The sequence below is a fragment of the Enhydra lutris genome, unplaced genomic scaffold (genome assembly GCF_002288905.1).
Source record: "Enhydra lutris kenyoni isolate GAN:26980312 unplaced genomic scaffold, ASM228890v2 scaffoldscaffold55, whole genome shotgun sequence".
Classification (NCBI taxonomy): Eukaryota; Metazoa; Chordata; class Mammalia; order Carnivora; family Mustelidae; genus Enhydra; species Enhydra lutris.
The window spans coordinates 4,573,813-4,590,714 of NW_019154139.1; the positions used below are offsets into that span (position 1 = coordinate 4,573,813).

Here is a 16,902-nt window from a genome sequence, read left to right on the forward strand (position 1 = left end):
CCCGACTTCAGAACTTAGTACCAAGCGACAGTACTAAAGACAGTGTGGAACCAACATGGGCTGATGGACGAGAATCAAGCATCTGGAGATAAACCCTCACACTCATGGGCAATTGGTTTTTGACAAGGGAGCCAAGGCAATTCGGTAGCAGAGAGAATGGTCATTTCAACAAATGGTCCTAAGTCTGTGTGGAGTCATCAGCGAAGGCTTCCTGGAGGAGGGGAAGATGAAGGAGAAATGAGAGCCGGCAAGCTGGGCAGTGGGGACTGGTTCACACGGTCTGCACACCTTGTTGCGAAGCTCCCCCAGGCCTGGAGGTAAGGAAAATATGGTTTTAGCTCCACTTACGGGGAAAGAAACTGGGGTGAGTTACGTCACTGGCTCAACTTCCCCAAGCTGGGACCTGCATCCCCTCCATTACCCAAAGGAGGCCCTCATTCACCTGCCCTCTTCCCCCTACCCCACAGCTGCCCAGAGGGAGCTGTACAGAACGCACACATGCCTTTCTCCCTCTTCGGGGATGGCGAGGAGCAAAGCTAGCTTGACTCTGTCTCCCCCTTAACATATTAACTTAATTAGCTTGTTCTAAGGTGATAGCTTTCTGTTGTGTGCTTCTGAACTTAAATCAGCAAATTAACATTTGTGAATAGGATTTGGTTATGAATTTTAATAACTTCCATTCATTCATAGTCCAAACAAATTACATATTTGGTGCTCTACCTAATATGTTTATTGCCATTTTATTGTAGTCATTTGCAATGAAACAGCATAAAATATTAATTTAAAGAGGCAATCCCATGGATTAGCTCTCAAAGTGGCACACACGGCATGTTCTTCAGAGGCTGTCCCGTGATACTCATCGTTCCCTAAAGCTGCAATGAACTGGGGGCGCCGGGCCGGCTCTGCCGGTTGAGCAGATAGATGACTCTTGGTCTCGGGGTCGTGAATTCAAGCCCCACATTGGGTGTCAAAAAAGAAGGGGCGCCTGGGTGTCTCAGTGGGTTAAGCCGCTGCTTTCAGCTCAGGTTGTGATCTCAGGGTCCTGGGATCGAGCCCCGCATCAGGCTCTCTGCTCAGCAAGGAGCCTGCTTTCCTCTCTCCTTCTCTCTCTCTCTGCCTACTTGTGATCTCTGTCAAATAAATAAATAAAATCTTTAAAAAAAAGAAAAAAGAGAAAAGTACAACGAACTGATTTTTAGTTACAACTGGCCCCAGAACCGGAGTGAACCAAGGCCTTTATAAAGGACATTTCTAACACCTGTCTTCGGTCTGCTAACGGAGAAGGCTCCAGCGTTCAGATGCTCTGTGAACACACTCTGAAAGCGTCTGTCGAGACGGAAGGCCGAGGTTGCCTCCCCTGCTCTACACTCGGGTCGATGGCGCTAGGAATCCAGGAGTCTGGTGTGTTTTTTTTATTTTTCATTTTTAAAATGTTATTGGATAATACGGAGACAGAAGTGGTTCTGAATACAATCTGAAAGGCCCTGTTGGGGTCGCCGGGCTAAGGGACGGATAACGGAAGCACCGCGGGCCTCAGGCGTGGCCACCGAGGACCCGTTACCAGCCAGCCGCTGCCCCACAGGCCAGGCTGAAAGTGAGAGGGGACAACAGAAGCCTCAGAAATACGGAGCCCACCTGGGCCCCTTGTCTGAGAGCTGAGTTCTCACAGCACCCCAGGTCGTCCCCCCGTCACTGCAGGTACATCCCCAGCTGCCTTCCCCGGTGGGCCACCAGAGTCACACCCCTGAGCTGGAGTGGGTCACACCAGCACGTTTTTACAGCGTGTAAAGAAGTAAAATCTGGTAAACGTTTGTTCCGGATATATGTGGTAACACCGTATTTGCACGGACGCTGCATTCCCCAAGTGCTTCTGAAGGTCTCTTCAAGGGAACCCGCTTGTGTGCGTGTCCGGGTGGGAGCCAGGGGTCTAGAGCCGTACCATCCTGCAGGCCAGCCGGGGACCATTTAAGTTCACATCCGTTAAAATGACATAAAGTTAGAAATTCAGGGCCTGTGCCACACTAGCCACAACAGGCAGTGCAGACCACGTCTATCATTGCAGAAAGTTCTGGAAAATGGGGCTCATCTTTAGCTGCTGAGACCCACCCAAGGTGTGGACGACTCCCACCTCCTTACCCACACCTCCTTACCCGTACCAGCCCCATCCTCGGCTCGACCCCCAGCCCCCAAGCCCCTGTGAGCCAGAGCCAGTCCCCGTGGCGTGCTCTGGGAGCCAGGTGTCTGTACCCTTTCCTCCCCCACACACTTCTTCCTGCCGGCTCTTAGCTCCCTGTGCTGCTGCAACTAATCACTCTGGACATGGCAGTTCCAAACGACAAGAGCGTACAGTCCTAGCCTTCTGCAGGTGTCAGAGGCTAAAACAGGTCGATGGGGCTGTGTTTTGTACAGAGGCTCTAGGGGAGAACCCGTTCCTTACCTCTTCCATCTCCTCAGGGTCACCTGCATTCCCTGAGGTCACTCCAGCCTCCTGCTTCCGTGCTCCTGGCTCCCCTCTGACTCTGACCCTCGCGGTGCCCCTGGGCCCACCCGGGTCCCTCCCCGTCCCAAGATCCCTCACTGAATCACCTCTGCGGAGTCTCTGTCACCATGTAAGGAGACACGATCGCAGGGACACTGACGTCCCCAGGGGCCGTGATTCTTCCCATCACACGCAGCAGCCCTCCTTCACTCCAGGCCAGGAAGAAAGAGAGGTCCTCAGCGTGTCTCCCCTGTAGCCCCACAGCCCCCACGAGAAGAGGATGAGGAGTCCGCATGCCCAGGGGCCTCAGGAGAGGCAAGTGCAAGTCCGAGGGGGCAGGTGGGGATCCCCCAGCGCCTTTGGCAGGACACCGTCCAGAGTTTCCAATGCTCAACCTTTCAGATCGCATCAAGTCGCACCAAGGGTCGTGACTGAGCAAACCACTATCCAGGACCCAGCACCACCCTCCAGACCCTGGCTTTCTACACGTTGTGCACACCAGACCCAACGGTCCCACACGGCCATCGGATAAAACACCTCCTCCGTCTGGCCTACGGCCAGCAGCAGAGGACACCAGGATGGACCAGGCGCTCCCTGCCAGGCGGTGGAGTGGGAAGGCTCCCCATCAGCCAGTCGGACATGGTGGTGAGGCAGGAGGGCCCCATACTTCACCAACAGCATCAGGGAAGCCTTCCTGCAGGAGGGGCCACTGGGTGAGTCTCAAAAGCAATGAAGTGGGCCCGGAATCCTTTACAAGGAAATGCTAATGGTCACATCCTCCAGCTCCTCCATTCCAGAAGTAAGTTAACGAGCGGAGATGGGGAGCGGCTTCAGGGTCACGCGGCTGGTAAGGAGAGAGACCAGTCAGGAAGAACAGGACACACCACGCTATGACACTAACGGTCCCCGATCGGCGTTGGACCTGACAGAAGTTCCTTTCTCACTCGGGCTCTGCGTCTGGAGTGGCAGCCATGGGAGGTGCACTGTGGTCACCCGGGGGTGCTGCCTGGCATTGCCACCAGGCTGCCGTCACCGTCAAGGCAGACGGTGAACTGGCTCCCAAAACTCCCTCCCGACGGGCCCTGCCCCACGGCCGCCCCACCTCACTGGCCGAAGCAAAGCACACAGCGTGCTTCACTTTGAGGCTGGTGGCATGCGTCCTGCCATGGCCTCAATGCCCCGAACACAGGAGAGAACCCCAGGAACCAGTCCCCTGCCCGCCACTGGGTCCCCTGCACGTGGGCAAGAACACCAGGAACCAGTCCCCTGCCCGCCACTGGGTCCCCTGCACGTGGGCAAGAACCCCAGGGACCAGTCCCCTCCCCACCGCTGGGTCCCCTGCACGTGGGCAAGAACCCCAGGGACCAGTCCCCTCCCCGCTGCTGGGTCCCCTGCACGTGGGCAAGAACCCCAGGGACCAGTCCCCTCGCCCGCCACTGGGTCCCCTGCACGTGGGCAAGAACCCCAGGAACCAGTCCCCTCCCCACCGCTGGGTCCCCTGCATGTGGGCAAGAACCCCAGGGACCAGTCCCCTCCCCACCGCTGGGTCCCCTGCATGTGGGCAAGAACCCCAGGGACCTGGTCTTCTGCCCGCCACTGGGTCCCCTGCACACATTCATGCGGACGCACTTGGAAGGAGGCGCTCCTGCCTCCAGGAAAAGAGTGCATTTCAGGTTCCCCACAGGGGTAAGCGGGACTGCTGGATATAAAGGCCTGGGGACAGCCTCCCTGGGACACGAGTGTCCGTGGTGCCCCGAGGAAACCAGCAGGTCACCTTCCAGCTCACTCACTCTGCAGACTGACGCCGAACTGCTGGGCGGGCAGAGGGGCCGCGGCGGCGGCATCATGGCAGGAGGGGGCGATCTGCCCTCGTGCAGGTTCCGGAGCTTTTCATCATACCTGGGGACACAGCGGAAGCACGGCTCTCACCTTGCAGGGGCCGGACGCCCCGGGAACTTCTGCAGGACCCGTGCCTTGTCCTTCTGCGCCCAGGCCCATACCGCCATCCCACGCGCGTGCGTGCACGTGCACACATACATGCACACACACTGTCCGCCCCTACTGCGGGTGTTCGGACCAAAGGCATAGGATAATCAAACCTCAGCAAATGCCCACTCTCTCCGCCCAACCCCGGGCCAACATTTCACCCACGTGTCTACACAAAGGCTTCCCTCTGCTGGACACACCCTTCGCCGGCCTCTGGACCCAGCCACCGGTCCCTGGGAAACTCACTTCTTCCCCTGATATCCCCTCGCCCCAAGTCCCCTCCCTAGCTGTTGTCACGGACTCCTGGCCCCTACCACCCGGGGGCAGGGTCACTCCCCACACCACCCTGTGTGCCCAGCTTCTGGTGTGCGACTTGGCGCTCAGAGCAGCTCAACGTCTCCCCACCCCTGAAAGCCTCCCCACCTCCCTGTGCAGCTCGGCGAAGGCCCTGCTCTATCCATGGAGCCCCAGACAGGGAGATGCAAAGGGCCGGGATTCCAAGACCTGCCCCTGCGTGCTGTGGTGCCAGCCGACTGCACACCCTCCTCTGCTCCCGACCCCATGGGAGAGATCCCTGCTGCCATGTAAGCTCAAGTAGCAGACACACGAACAGGCTTTCAGCAAAAGCCACCGGCCGGCTGGCATCCAGAGCACCTGCGACAGGCCCGAGAACATTGCATTCCGTACACAGCGTTATGCACATGCCTGAGAAATGCCCCCGATTCTCCGCTTAAGGCAAATGCGGTAAACACCAAGACGGAGAATAGCAGTTACCGCAGCGGCTTGTATTTTTAAATCAGTTCCCTCCGGGGGCGGGGGAAGGGCCTGGCATCCGCCAGCACAGCCCGCACAGCCCGCACAGCCCGCACAGCCCGCGGCAGCTCGGCTCCCTGAGTCAGCAGTTAGCATCCCTGCTGACGCCGCGCGTTTCGGGGCCGGATCCCTGGGCACGTGTTTGGAGGCGCACCCTTCCATGCTACGGGGTGGGGGGACCGAGGCCCGTGGGATCCCCAGGGTGTTTCCACGCCTCTCGGAACGGGTCCGACTCACCGCAGAACCTCCGGGGGGACGATCAGCTGGTCGTACTTGAGGTGTTCGCAGAGCTCGCTCAAGCCATTGAGATAGACGACTTTCTTCCCAAACTTATGACTGAAAAATTAGAAGCAGGAGAAGAAGGACGATGAGCCCAGGAGGCAGGGCCGGGGGCAGGGAGAGCAACGCGGGCGCGTCTTGTGCCGAGAGACGGTTAAGTGCTGACTCCAGTGGAAACGGGGACACGACAGAAGCCGCGGTGCGTCTGCAGATCTGCCGCTTTCCTGAGAACCAGAGGCGCCGACACTGCAGCGTCTCATCTGCATGAAAATAAAGACCTGCCTCCAGCTTGACTCTGCCATGAGTCTGCACACTCGGGCGAGGGCAGGGAGGGGCCAGGAGAGCCTGCGGTTTGGGGCGCCTTCCTGCTTGGGCACCCCATCTCTGCAAGGGTCCCGGCGCGGGGCAGGGAGCACACAAGGCACTGTCTGCCCTCTCTCCGGGACGGTGTCACCCGGGAGGCCAGCTGGGGGTGAGCACCACCATGGGGACAAGCCCCAGCCGAGTCTGCTTCCCCGCCTCTCAGGGCCTCAGCCTCCCCCGTGGGAACGGGTTCTCCCTCTGAGCGGGACTGTCTGGGAAGACGTCTGCCGTCTACACCCAGTACATACCACCTGGGACCGCTGTTACCAATGAGCCTGCTCCCCAAGCTGCGGAGCGAGGACAGGAACAGGATCCGGCGGGTGAGGGGCCCCACACCCTGCCCCACACCCGCCCCTGGTAAAGGACCGCTGCCCGCCTAGCTCCTGGTCACCGCTCCGCTGGACGGTCACCGGCACCCACGGAGCCAGACAGACTTTGTAGGCGTGACATGGGGAGGTGGGACACGTGCATATGCTGTGATGCTGTCGCCACCATCACGGCAATGAGCTGGTCCATCGTCTACAAAGTGTTCCTCGCGTCCCGTGGCTTTGTGTGTGTGGCTAGAACGCTCAACATGATATGTGTCCTCTGAACAGATTGTCGAGGGCACGACACTGAGTCGTCAACCACAACCCCACGCCCCTGGCCGGGCAGACGTCGAGAACCTCTTCCCTTGCGGCACAAGCCCAGCTGTTCCACCACAAGCCCACGGGAGGCCACGTGCCCCAACACCCAGCCACCTGCTCTTGGGGGCAGAGGGGGTCCAGGCCACTCCGCATGCACGGCTGGGCTGTGGGGGGACAGAGAGGTCAGCTTCTGAGGTGCAGGGAGGCCTCTGGGGCCAGGCCCTGCCCACGCAGGAACACCCTCCAACATTCGCTGTGTTTCCGCTGCCTGACCCCCTCCAGCAGCCAGGCATTTGCTGGTCACCAGGCCCTGGAGGTCTGGAGGGCAGATACAAGCAGAACCCTGTTTCTTGCCACTGATACCCCGGAAAAGCCTCAGGGCAGTGCACTCTGGGGGACGGCAATGGAGGTGTGTGGGCAAGCTCCGGGCCCCACCCCCCGAGGGTCAGAATCAGGAGGGGCCCGTGGACATTCTGTTGGTTCTTGGGCGCTGGAGGGCCTCTGTGCTGATCCGCTTCACTTCCAAATGAGGACTCGAGGGCTCAGAGCGGTCACGCGGCTGCCTGAAGCCACACAGCCAACAGGTGGCAGAACCCAGTCCTGACCCCAGCGCCTCCAGCCCTGATTCCTGAGGTTCTCTCCTGGCCCCACTGTATGGCCATGCCTGAGGCAGGGTAAGTGGCAGAACCACACGGGGTTGAGCTGGAAACCCCGCTGAGCCGGGACTTAACCTCTCTGAGTAGCAACCTCCTCTCCTTTGGAAGAGGGAGAAGACATGGGATCGTTTCGGGTGCTATGCACGTAAGGTGTATGAGAAGTTGTGATAAATGAATCACAAAAAGATATGAAAATTTTTTTTAGGGGCGCCTGGGTGGCTCAGCAGGTTAAAGCCTCTGCCTTCGGCTCAGGTCATGATCCCAGGGTGCTGGGATCGAGCCCCACATCAGGCTCTCTGCTCAGTGGGGAGCCTGCTTCCTCCTCTCTGTCTGCTTCTTTGCCTACTTGCCTCTCTGTCAAATAAATAAATAAATGTTTTTAAAAAAAATTTTTTTTTCTTAAAGCAACGTCAGCCGCCAGCACTGAGATCAGCTAGCGCCCCGCAGGCCGGCTTCTGAGCACTGGCAGGACCCGGTCAACAAACTCCCGCAAGGGCAGAACGACTGCGTGGCACCGCCAGCCGCACGGGAGACTAAGGCAGAGAGAGGCTGTACCTCCCGCCCAGAACACCGGGTGACCGGAGGCGGGGCTGAGACAAGCCCGAGCTCCCGAACCACTCCAGCGTCCGGGCGGCCGTGTGGCAGAGTGGGAGGGATGATTATTTCCCCAAGAACTCAGAGAGGTTTCTAGAACTGTGAGAGCTTTGCTAAGCCGAACGACACAGCCAACGAGCAGAAGAACATCTGAACTGTCTTCTCGGGCGGCCGCGTCACCAGCACGGGCTTCTCACTATGTCAAGCGCAGCACCCGTGGGCTGGTCCTGGTTAAGCAAGGGGACAGACGGACAGATTCTCACCTCCCCAGCAGGCGGGGGGCTGTGGCGGCGGGAGGGGCAGGCCGTGGGAAAACAGGCGGGGAATTCTCCAACAACGAGGAGAACTCCGGCCACGGAGGTCTCTCCTGAGGTAAACGGGAGCAGACTCAAGTCCCCGATTCCAGAAATTCTCCAAGTGGAGCCTGCAGACCCGGGAGCCACATCCGACCCCTCCCCGACGCCCCGCAGGGCCCCATGGGCCACGCTCTCTGGAAGGAGTTTTGTTGAGTCCTTGTAGTGGCCCCACCCAACCTGAGCTGGCCTTGGGGACCCCCGACACAGGTGCAGAAAGGAGGCGCTCAGGCCAGGGTGGGGTTCAAAACACCAGGTGCAAAGGTCACCAGTGGAGAGTCTGTGTTCCTATTCATGACCGTCAGCCCGTGACCCGGCACAGCCACGGGTGGACAGCGTAGCCCAGACACGTGGATGCCCCGGAGAGGAGACCTCCACGAGGCCGCCTAGGGAGAGCCGCCCCCTGCCTGCCGCCGCCCCGAACCCGCAGGATGCAGCCTCCCGCCCCCGTGAGGTTCCCGCTGAGAACGCCGTGTACCTGATGAGCGGTTTGAAGATGGTCCAGAGGACCTTGATGAAGTTGGTGGGGTGCACGACGTACAGCGCCTTCAAGTTCTTCTTGTACCTAAGGAGGGAAGCGTGAGGGGACTGCAGAGCGACACGCCCAACACCCAAAGCTGAGTAACCGCGAAGCCTAACCGGGAGCCTCAGAACCTGGGCTCCGTCCATGCAGCCGGTTCAAGCACACTGAGCCCCAAGTCGAAGGAGAGAATCAGGACCGCCTGTTCGCCTCCACCGCCCGGCATGCACGGCACACCTTACAGTCTACGGGGCAGCATCCCTACTCGCCACTCGCCACACTGGGAGGCGGGGGGCTCGCTGAGCTGCTCATGGCACTGCGGGGTACAGGGCACCCACTTAAAAACAGGGAGCTACTTAGCTCACTCGCTCCCCTCATTCCAGAATAATTCAGTCCAAGGCCAGGAGGTCGGCACCAGCCGGCGTGGAGGCAGCAGGGCGGGCAGGGTGGTCGTGGCCCCGCCTGGCATTGTGTGAGGGGAGGGGCGTGGGGTCCGCCAGGGGGACTCTGGCCAGCTCTCACCCCCTCACAAGAGCCGATGGATGGTCAGAATTTCAGGCATCTGGGGACCCAGTTGTGAAAAACAAACTAAATAGCATAAACACATAATAAGTAAATCATATTAAGCATTGAGGTAATAAATGTTCAAAACTCATCACTTTGTTATTTTACTACGTTGACTCCTTCCTGTGCCCGTGACGCTATTTGTCTGTTGCATCTGAGTAAGTCTAATAAGTCCACACTGAGTGCCGCCCCAACTCTGTGTCCAGTGGCGACACGCTGGGACCCTGAAGCTGGCCACGGTGGCTTGAGATCGGCCCACGTCCCCCAAGAGCTAGTCATCACATGTGTGCCAGGCCGCCGCCAGGCCAGCCCCAGGGTGGGGGGAGGGGCAGAGGACAAGGGAGGTGACTGGAGGCCGGGTGTGTGAGCAGGGCTTCCTCACGGGGACACACTGGGACGGGAAGGGGGTGCACAGTGGTGGGGTGGCCTGAGAAGGTAACACGACCAGCAAGTGAGCGAAGTCAGATGCCGGGCGACGGACAGGTAAGCAAGTCAGTGAGGGAGGCACGGGCAGGTCCTCGCTGGCAGAGGGGACGGGACAGATGCGGAGAGAGAGAAAGCCAGAGGAGCCCTGCTGGGCAGGAACGGCTGTAGGCACCAGGGTGAGCGCACGGTCCCCGGCAGAAACGGAGACGTGCGAATAACACCCCAACTGACCATGCACAGGGCCTGGGAGCCAGCGCCCCCGAAAGCAACGAGCACACTCCTTCCGGACCCCGGCCCTGGACTCTGCACTGAGCGGAACCAGGGCCCCTAGAGAAACGGCAGACCCCAGGGTGGGCTGAGGGCCCGGTGACCTGTGCCTGGAGCCCCGCTGGTGCTCGATTCCGGAAGGGCAGGGCTCGCTCGGCGTGACGGGACGCCTCTGAGGGTCACAGGAAGGGCACCCACGTGGCCGCATTTGAATCTGATTAAACAAGGTCATGGACTAGAACCCACTGAACGAAACAGGAACTCGCAAGTCCATACGGATGTAAGCAAGCCGAAGTGGACGCTCTTCCTTAGGGTAAACTGCCAGTACTTCCCAGCACCGTTCAGCACCCCCAGCCCCCTCAGAGTTCTCACCGGGCCGAGAACGAGCGATGGAGGCTAAGACCAGGACGTGACGCTTCAATAAGGAGCAAAGTATCTCCCAAGGAAATACTAACTAATTACAAAGAGAAAGGCTCCCGGTGCAGGGAGGGGGCCGCAGCGACTTGCGGGTGGTCCAGGGTCCCCGAGCACTGCCGCTGAGTCACTCCTGACGTGGAGGTGGCTTCCCGGAAGGGGGTCCAGCACATGTGTGGACTGGTTCCTTAAAAGGAACGGCCCAGCAGAACACTCCAGAGAACGAGGAGTCAACAGCCAAGACAAAAAGAACGCAGGACACCCACCAGGGTGCAGTGAGAGCAGGCAGAAAACCCTCGTGGTATAAATCTCACTGAACTGCATCTGGAGCTCCACTTGCATACCTCCAGTGACGGGGAACTCACTATCCCAGCAGACACTCCACTGCTGGTTTTGATGCCTAGAGTAACTGTCCTTTTCTATCCCATTGAGCCAAGGTCTATAATCCTACCTATATCCAGGACCACCTCCTGGTCCACCTTTGTGAGAAGTAGGAGACACGTGTGCCTCCTTCCATTTGATAATTGATCCGTATCGGCTCAACAGAGGGGTACCTATCATGTCCTCCTGTCGGCCTGAGCTTCTGGAAAAGTCCACTTTGAAGACGTCATTCACTTCTCCTCAAGCACTCTCCATGGTTCCCCATTGCCTCCTAAACCAAGTCTGGCGTCTTCAGCACACGCCCTGCCCTTGGCCACTTCCCTCCACTCCCTCCGTTCCCCAGCTGAATCCCCCAAGCCGGCCCTCCCACCACGAAGCCTCAGCACCCCTCACTCTTCCTCAGGTCAGCCACCTAGCAACACCCTGCCCATCCCTCCAGGGGCCGCTCAGAGGCCACCTCCTCCAGCTGGCCTCTCTGACTGCCCCAGCCTGAACACCAGCACTCACTTCCGGCCCCACCTGGCTCCTCCACCACTGACTGAGAACCTGCCCCATGCAGACCTTTTCCCACAGGCAGGGGACAAAGAGATGGGTTGGGGGTGCCGCAGCTGGGCACGGGGGGCACAAACACCCACTCTGCAGCTGCCCTGTCTGGTCAGGGACAGCGAGGCCGCAGGGAAGGGGCTGTTGATTGTCCAGGGACAATCCAGGAGAGCTTCATGGGGGAGGGGCCACTGCTGAGGCCCAGCTGCCTCCAGCTCCCCTGCAGGGCCTGGCACACAGTGTCAGGTAAATGACGGCAAAGTACGCAATAATCCTTTCCCTAAGACACAGCACAGAAAGGCAAGAAACTCCACCAAAGAGTCACAGATGATGACAGCAGGATCCAAAGGACAAGTGGCAGGCTCTGGGAGATCAGGCACTGCTGGCCAGCATCCCACCCACTCGAAGCATCAGAGGTACGACGGGCCTTTGAGAAGGAACACCCAGAGGATTCCAGGGGACCCACACGAAGGCCCGAGAGTGCAGCCCATTAGCCAAACACACTCCGAAATCGACTGTTACGCAAGACGTCGTTCAAGAAAAAATCCCCCGGTTCCATGCTGTTCCCAAGTGGTGCGGAGCATCGGGTGGGACAGGGAGACAGGGTCTCAGGTGGGTCCCAGCCCTGCCACACACCAGGTGAGGGGTACAGGGAGAGACACCTGCCCTCTGGGACCTGTGTGTCCTCACCTGCCCAGCACGCCGCCCACCTCTCCAAAAGAGACACCGGAAGGCCCTGTGCACGCCGTAAAGTGCGGAGAAAGCACAAAGGGCATCTGGAAGACAGCCACGCGGTTGTGTTTCTTTGCCACATTTCTTAGACGGAGGTCGGCCATCTAGAGTACACGGGCCACATCCGGCAGGCCCCCAACTTTTGCACAGGCTACAAGCTGAACACGGCTTTCCACAGTTAGTTGTCGGGGAAATGAGAAGAGTAACAGTTCGTGGTATGTGAAAATGACATGACATTCACAATCTGGTGTCCATCAGTCAAGTTTTCCTAGAACCCGGTTCCACGTCTGTGTGCGTGTATTATCTGGGGCTGTCCTCATGCTGCACGGCAGAACCGAGCGGTTTCAACGGAAATCTGAGGGCCCGATGGGGCACGTGGGTGGCTCAGTCATTAAGCCTCTGCCTTTAGCTTAGGTCGTGATCCCAGGTCGACCCCCTTATTGGGCTCCCTGCTCTGCAGGAAGCCCCCTTCTCTCTCTCCCACTCCCCCTGCTTGTGTTCCCTCTTTCTCTGTCTCTCTCTGTCAAATAAATACACAAAATCTTCAAAAAATTTTTTTAAATTAAAAAGAGAAAAAAAAAAAAAAGGAAATCTGAGGGCCGGCGAAGCCAAAATGTTGACTGTCTGGCCGGCCCTGCCCTTGATGAGGAAGCAGGTTAGAGGCCCTGCCAAGGGGAGGTGACCCCACGCACCCCCAGCTCCTTCAGCCTAGTTCCCCACCTCCTGTGGCACAGCCCGGACCCCTCCTAGTCCCCTGGCCCCCTCCCACAGTGGGACCCTGGAACCCGCCCCCCGCCCCCCGCCCCCACCCCCGAGGGCTCAGGCGCATACACCTCCTGTCAAAGTCCTTGTAGGCACTCCGCAGCCAGCCCAGCGACGGCTTGTTCCGGCTGTTCAGCCCGTAATGGAAGTAGACGACGGTGTAATCACTCTCCACGTACTGGTCCAGCGTGTACTTCAAGTACCTGGGCATCAAGCACAAGACCCGGTTTCGAAAATCACCTCTCACTGTCACCGAAACCAAGGACGCTTTCCCCAGAACAGAAGCCATGGTCACCCATTGGGTGCCAGCACCCAGCACCCCAGGTCACGGGGGCACCCATTCAGGGCCCCCGGGAACCCACCTGCAAGGGGCCCCACCCCCTTTTGTTAGAGGTGGCTCAGAGAGGTTGAGCCCTGGGGGTCACGGTCACACAGCTAGCAAGGGGACGTGACAGGCCCAAAAATGGCCCAGAAGAGACATCGACGGCAAATGTCTGAGCCCATGAACATGACCTGACTCGGGAAAGGGTCTTTGCAGCTGTGACTAAGGTAAGGCTCTTTCGAGGGAGAGTTTCTCCTAGATGATCTGGGCGGGCACTCAGCATGCCCCACATGTCCCGAGAGGACAGATAAAAGGGGAAATCACAGAAGGCAGCTGTGTCTGAGAAGAGAGAGGCAGAGCGGAGAGTGACGGAGGCCCCTGCCCAGGAGGGGAAGGTCTGCTGCCAGCCGGCCGACGCGAGGGGCAAGGTTCCTCTCCTGGAGGGGAGGAACGGCCCCGCCAACACCTTGGTTTCGGCCTTCCGGCTGAGAGAATAAATTTATTTCACTCACTCCATACGCAGGGATGAGTTTAGCAGCCCCGGGGGGTAAGAGAGGCCGCACCGGGATTTGAACCCAGGATGGAACCCTGCCATTCTGATGTGTCTCTAGGAGCAGGCAATTCCCGCCTTCCAGATTAGCTCCGACCGTTTTTTCTCGTCACCCTAGAGGAGAATCCTGACTGTGCTTGTTCTGTCTCGTGGCCACACGCCACAGTACAAGTCCCCAAAACTCCGCGATCGCTTCCAGCCCCAAGCCTCATCCAGCCACCTGCAGGAGGACCTCTCCGATGTCCCTCGTCTCCAATGCATAAACGTGAGGCAAAGCTGGCCTGATGTGTCCGAGGTTTGGGCTTATCTGTTGGGGAGGCAGCCCCAGTGCCCACTCTCCAGGACACTTGCTCAAACACTGCTTGGACTAAGCCCCTGGGGCAGCCTTCACTAAGGCCGTCCTTCCGTCCCCCTCACAGGCAGAAGCCAGGCTGAGGTCTCTAAGTCCACAGAGCACCTGCACCGCCCAGAACCCCTCATTTCTGCAGATGGTCGCCCTTGCGTTTCTCGACTCTCGGGAGAGGAGACCAGGAGAACGTCTACGTCGGCTCACTCGTCCACGCGGGACACATGGGCACTTCCGTGCAAGCAGGCACCCTTCCCCGGCCCAGCGTGCTCCCCGGTCCTTCCCGCGAGTGCGCCGAGCTCTCTCCCTGTCGGGGTACATCTGCTGTGCGGCGTGCTTGGCGCAGGAAGTCATTAACTAAATTACTGGTTGAGCTTCAAAGACATGGACTTATTTCTTCACTCACTGCAAAAATAGGAGCGCACATCTGGCCACAAGAAAGCTACTGCTTGGACAGGGAGAGGGAGGGTGGTGTGCGTGGTGGCAATGTTTTCCACGGAGACATGGAAGAGACAGCCTGGGCGCTTTTCCTAGCAAGACCAAGAAGCCCACGGGGCACCTTGGAGTAAATCAGAAAAAGGCGCTCCTTCCTCTGCATAGATACCCTCCAGCGCTGGGTGAGAGGAGTGGCAGCTGGATGGCAGTCCGTCGTGGTGCCTCCCTTGTGCAGTGAACAACCTACACAACTGTCCACAGAGGCTGTGCTGGCCACTTCCTTCTGGTAGTGAAGGTCTCTGAGGCGGCACAAGAGAACACACCATGCACCCATTGCTATCAGAGGTAGGTTGTTTTGTTTTTTGTTTTTTGTTCTTTTGAATTGAGATGAAATTTATAACATAGCATTAACCATTTTAAAACGCACAATTCAGTAACACTGAGTACACGCATGATGTTGTGCAACCACCACTGCCATCCAGCTCCCGAAGGTTGTCGTGGCCCAAAAGCAAGCCCACAGCCGTGAATGAGTTAATTACCCTGCCTCCTGCAACCTCCTGCTCTCTGTCTGTCCGGGGTTCTTCTGTCTTTACAAGGAAACAAATCCTAAGCACCTCCCGGGCCAGCAGTGGGCCGTCAGCGACAGCTGACCTGCAGGTCATGAGTTTGTGAAGCCACAGAAGGAATAATCTGCAAGGGACCGTGTTAACCTTGGAGGACCCCAGACGGGAGCTCTCCCTGACCCGGGACCCCCTCTCTGTGTGCCCCCCATGTGCAAGCATGCTGGAGGGGCCAGTGTGCCACGATGCAGGCGCTCCTTGCGGAATCCATGGCAGATCTCGCCCCACAGCAGCAGCAGTGCTGGCTCGAGACTCCTGAGCCCCTGGGACCAGCAGGGTTCCTGCGGTCACACTGTATCTCCCACTGCTGTCAGAAGACCCTTTCGCAGTCCAGATCGGAGGTTCCGGTCAAGGGGATTCTCACAGAACCACTACCCACAGACTCTCAATAGCTTCTGGGACCCGCTCACACTTTCCCTAGAGCTGGGGGCTCCAGGGCATGGCCCCTCAGCACTGCGCGCTGGGTAGAGAAGCGGGCCGGCTGGAGTGGTCAGAACTGGGAATGCGAGCAACACTGGGGCTGCCGTCAGGGTGCACCGACCCTCCCAGCACCTCTCACGAGGCTCGCGGGCTCCCGCCAGGAAGCAGGCATCGGAGGCAGCACGGCCAGCACATGGAGTGTGCAGACGCCAGCGGCAATGGACAGGACGGAGGCGGGTGACAGCGGCCAAGGCCGCACGCAGCTACGTGGATGGCCTTCCTTCTGAGCAGGGGAGAAGCAGACGCAGAGGGCGGGGGTCCATGTGGGAGGGAGGTCTGAAAGGGCCCCTCGGGCTGGGCTCAGAGCTTCAGACTGTGGACCTAAAGCCACCCTTGGCTGAGAAGAGCCTTAAGTCCCGCAGGTGGCTTTGGTGACCTGGAAAAAGATACGACATCCACCTGGGGACCTGCGAGTTGACCTACATTGATGAGCCTTTAACCCTGAGCATCCACTCATGCTAACGGTGAGGGAGAGGAGCATGTGTGCATGGGTGAGTGTGTGTGTGCACGGGGGTGGGGGATGGTGTGTGTGTGTGCACGGGGATGGGGGATGGTGTGTGTGTGCGCCCAGGGGTGGGAGGTGGTGTGTGTGTGTGTGTGTGTGTGTGTGTGTGCGCACAGGGTACGGGTGGTGTGTGTGCGTGCGCGTGCACACAAGGGGACCACACACACACACAGAAGGGCATGCGTGCGCACAGGCACCCATGGGACTTACTCCAGCAGACGCCTATGGTTGAGCTCGTGGGAGGGGGGCATCCGGCAACAGCTGAAGGTGATGACTCGTCTCCCGAAGCGGTCGTCCCCTGCAGGAGCAGACACAGGCATGAGCCCCACCAGCACCTAGGGCCGCCTTCTCCTGGGGCAGCCCCAGGTGTTGACGGGAAACAGAAGCCTCCCGAGCAGCCCCACCTGACCTAAGAGGCCCAGGCGGCCAGCAGCGAGCAAAGACAGCCCCTGGATGAGCGTCTGCTACGTGACGCCCTGCGTGCACCAGTCAGACCCAGGTCTCCACCAGCCCGTATGCAGGGGCACTCATTCCCCTTTACAAATGGCAGTGGGGCCTGGAGGGATGAGTCACTGGTGCACAGCGGCTCGGCGGACGGAGGGCACCTGGGCTGGAACCTAGATGCACCTGGCCTCACCCCTGGGGTCCGGCCACCCTGCCCGCCGCCTCCTCCCCATAGAATTCAAGCATCCCCGACACCCCCAGGACTCCAGGCCCTGGAGAAGGCTGGGGCGGCCTGGGGGACAGTCTCCCCTGGACTGTGAACTGGAGTCCTGGTGCTCAGTGCTGCCACTGGCGTGGCCCAGGGGACCCTGTGACTCTGCTGACACAGTGGTCCCCACCACACATGGGACAGCGTGAGGGGGGGTGCTCCCCAAGGGCCGGT

General features: G+C 59.2%; 1 protein-coding gene across 1 annotated transcript in view; it reads right to left on the minus strand.

Moving 5' to 3' along the window:
• The window catches only part of LOC111157465 (Rho GTPase activating protein 8), a 41,878-nt gene that overhangs the window by 14,143 nt on the left and 10,833 nt on the right, over positions 1 to 16,902 (minus strand). The window contains 6 exon segments of the mRNA XM_022518884.1: positions 4,266 to 4,308; positions 4,311 to 4,378; positions 5,516 to 5,614; positions 8,628 to 8,714; positions 12,830 to 12,961; positions 16,227 to 16,314. Coding sequence (XP_022374592.1) covers positions 4,266 to 4,308; positions 4,311 to 4,378; positions 5,516 to 5,614; positions 8,628 to 8,714; positions 12,830 to 12,961; positions 16,227 to 16,314 — 517 coding nt within the window.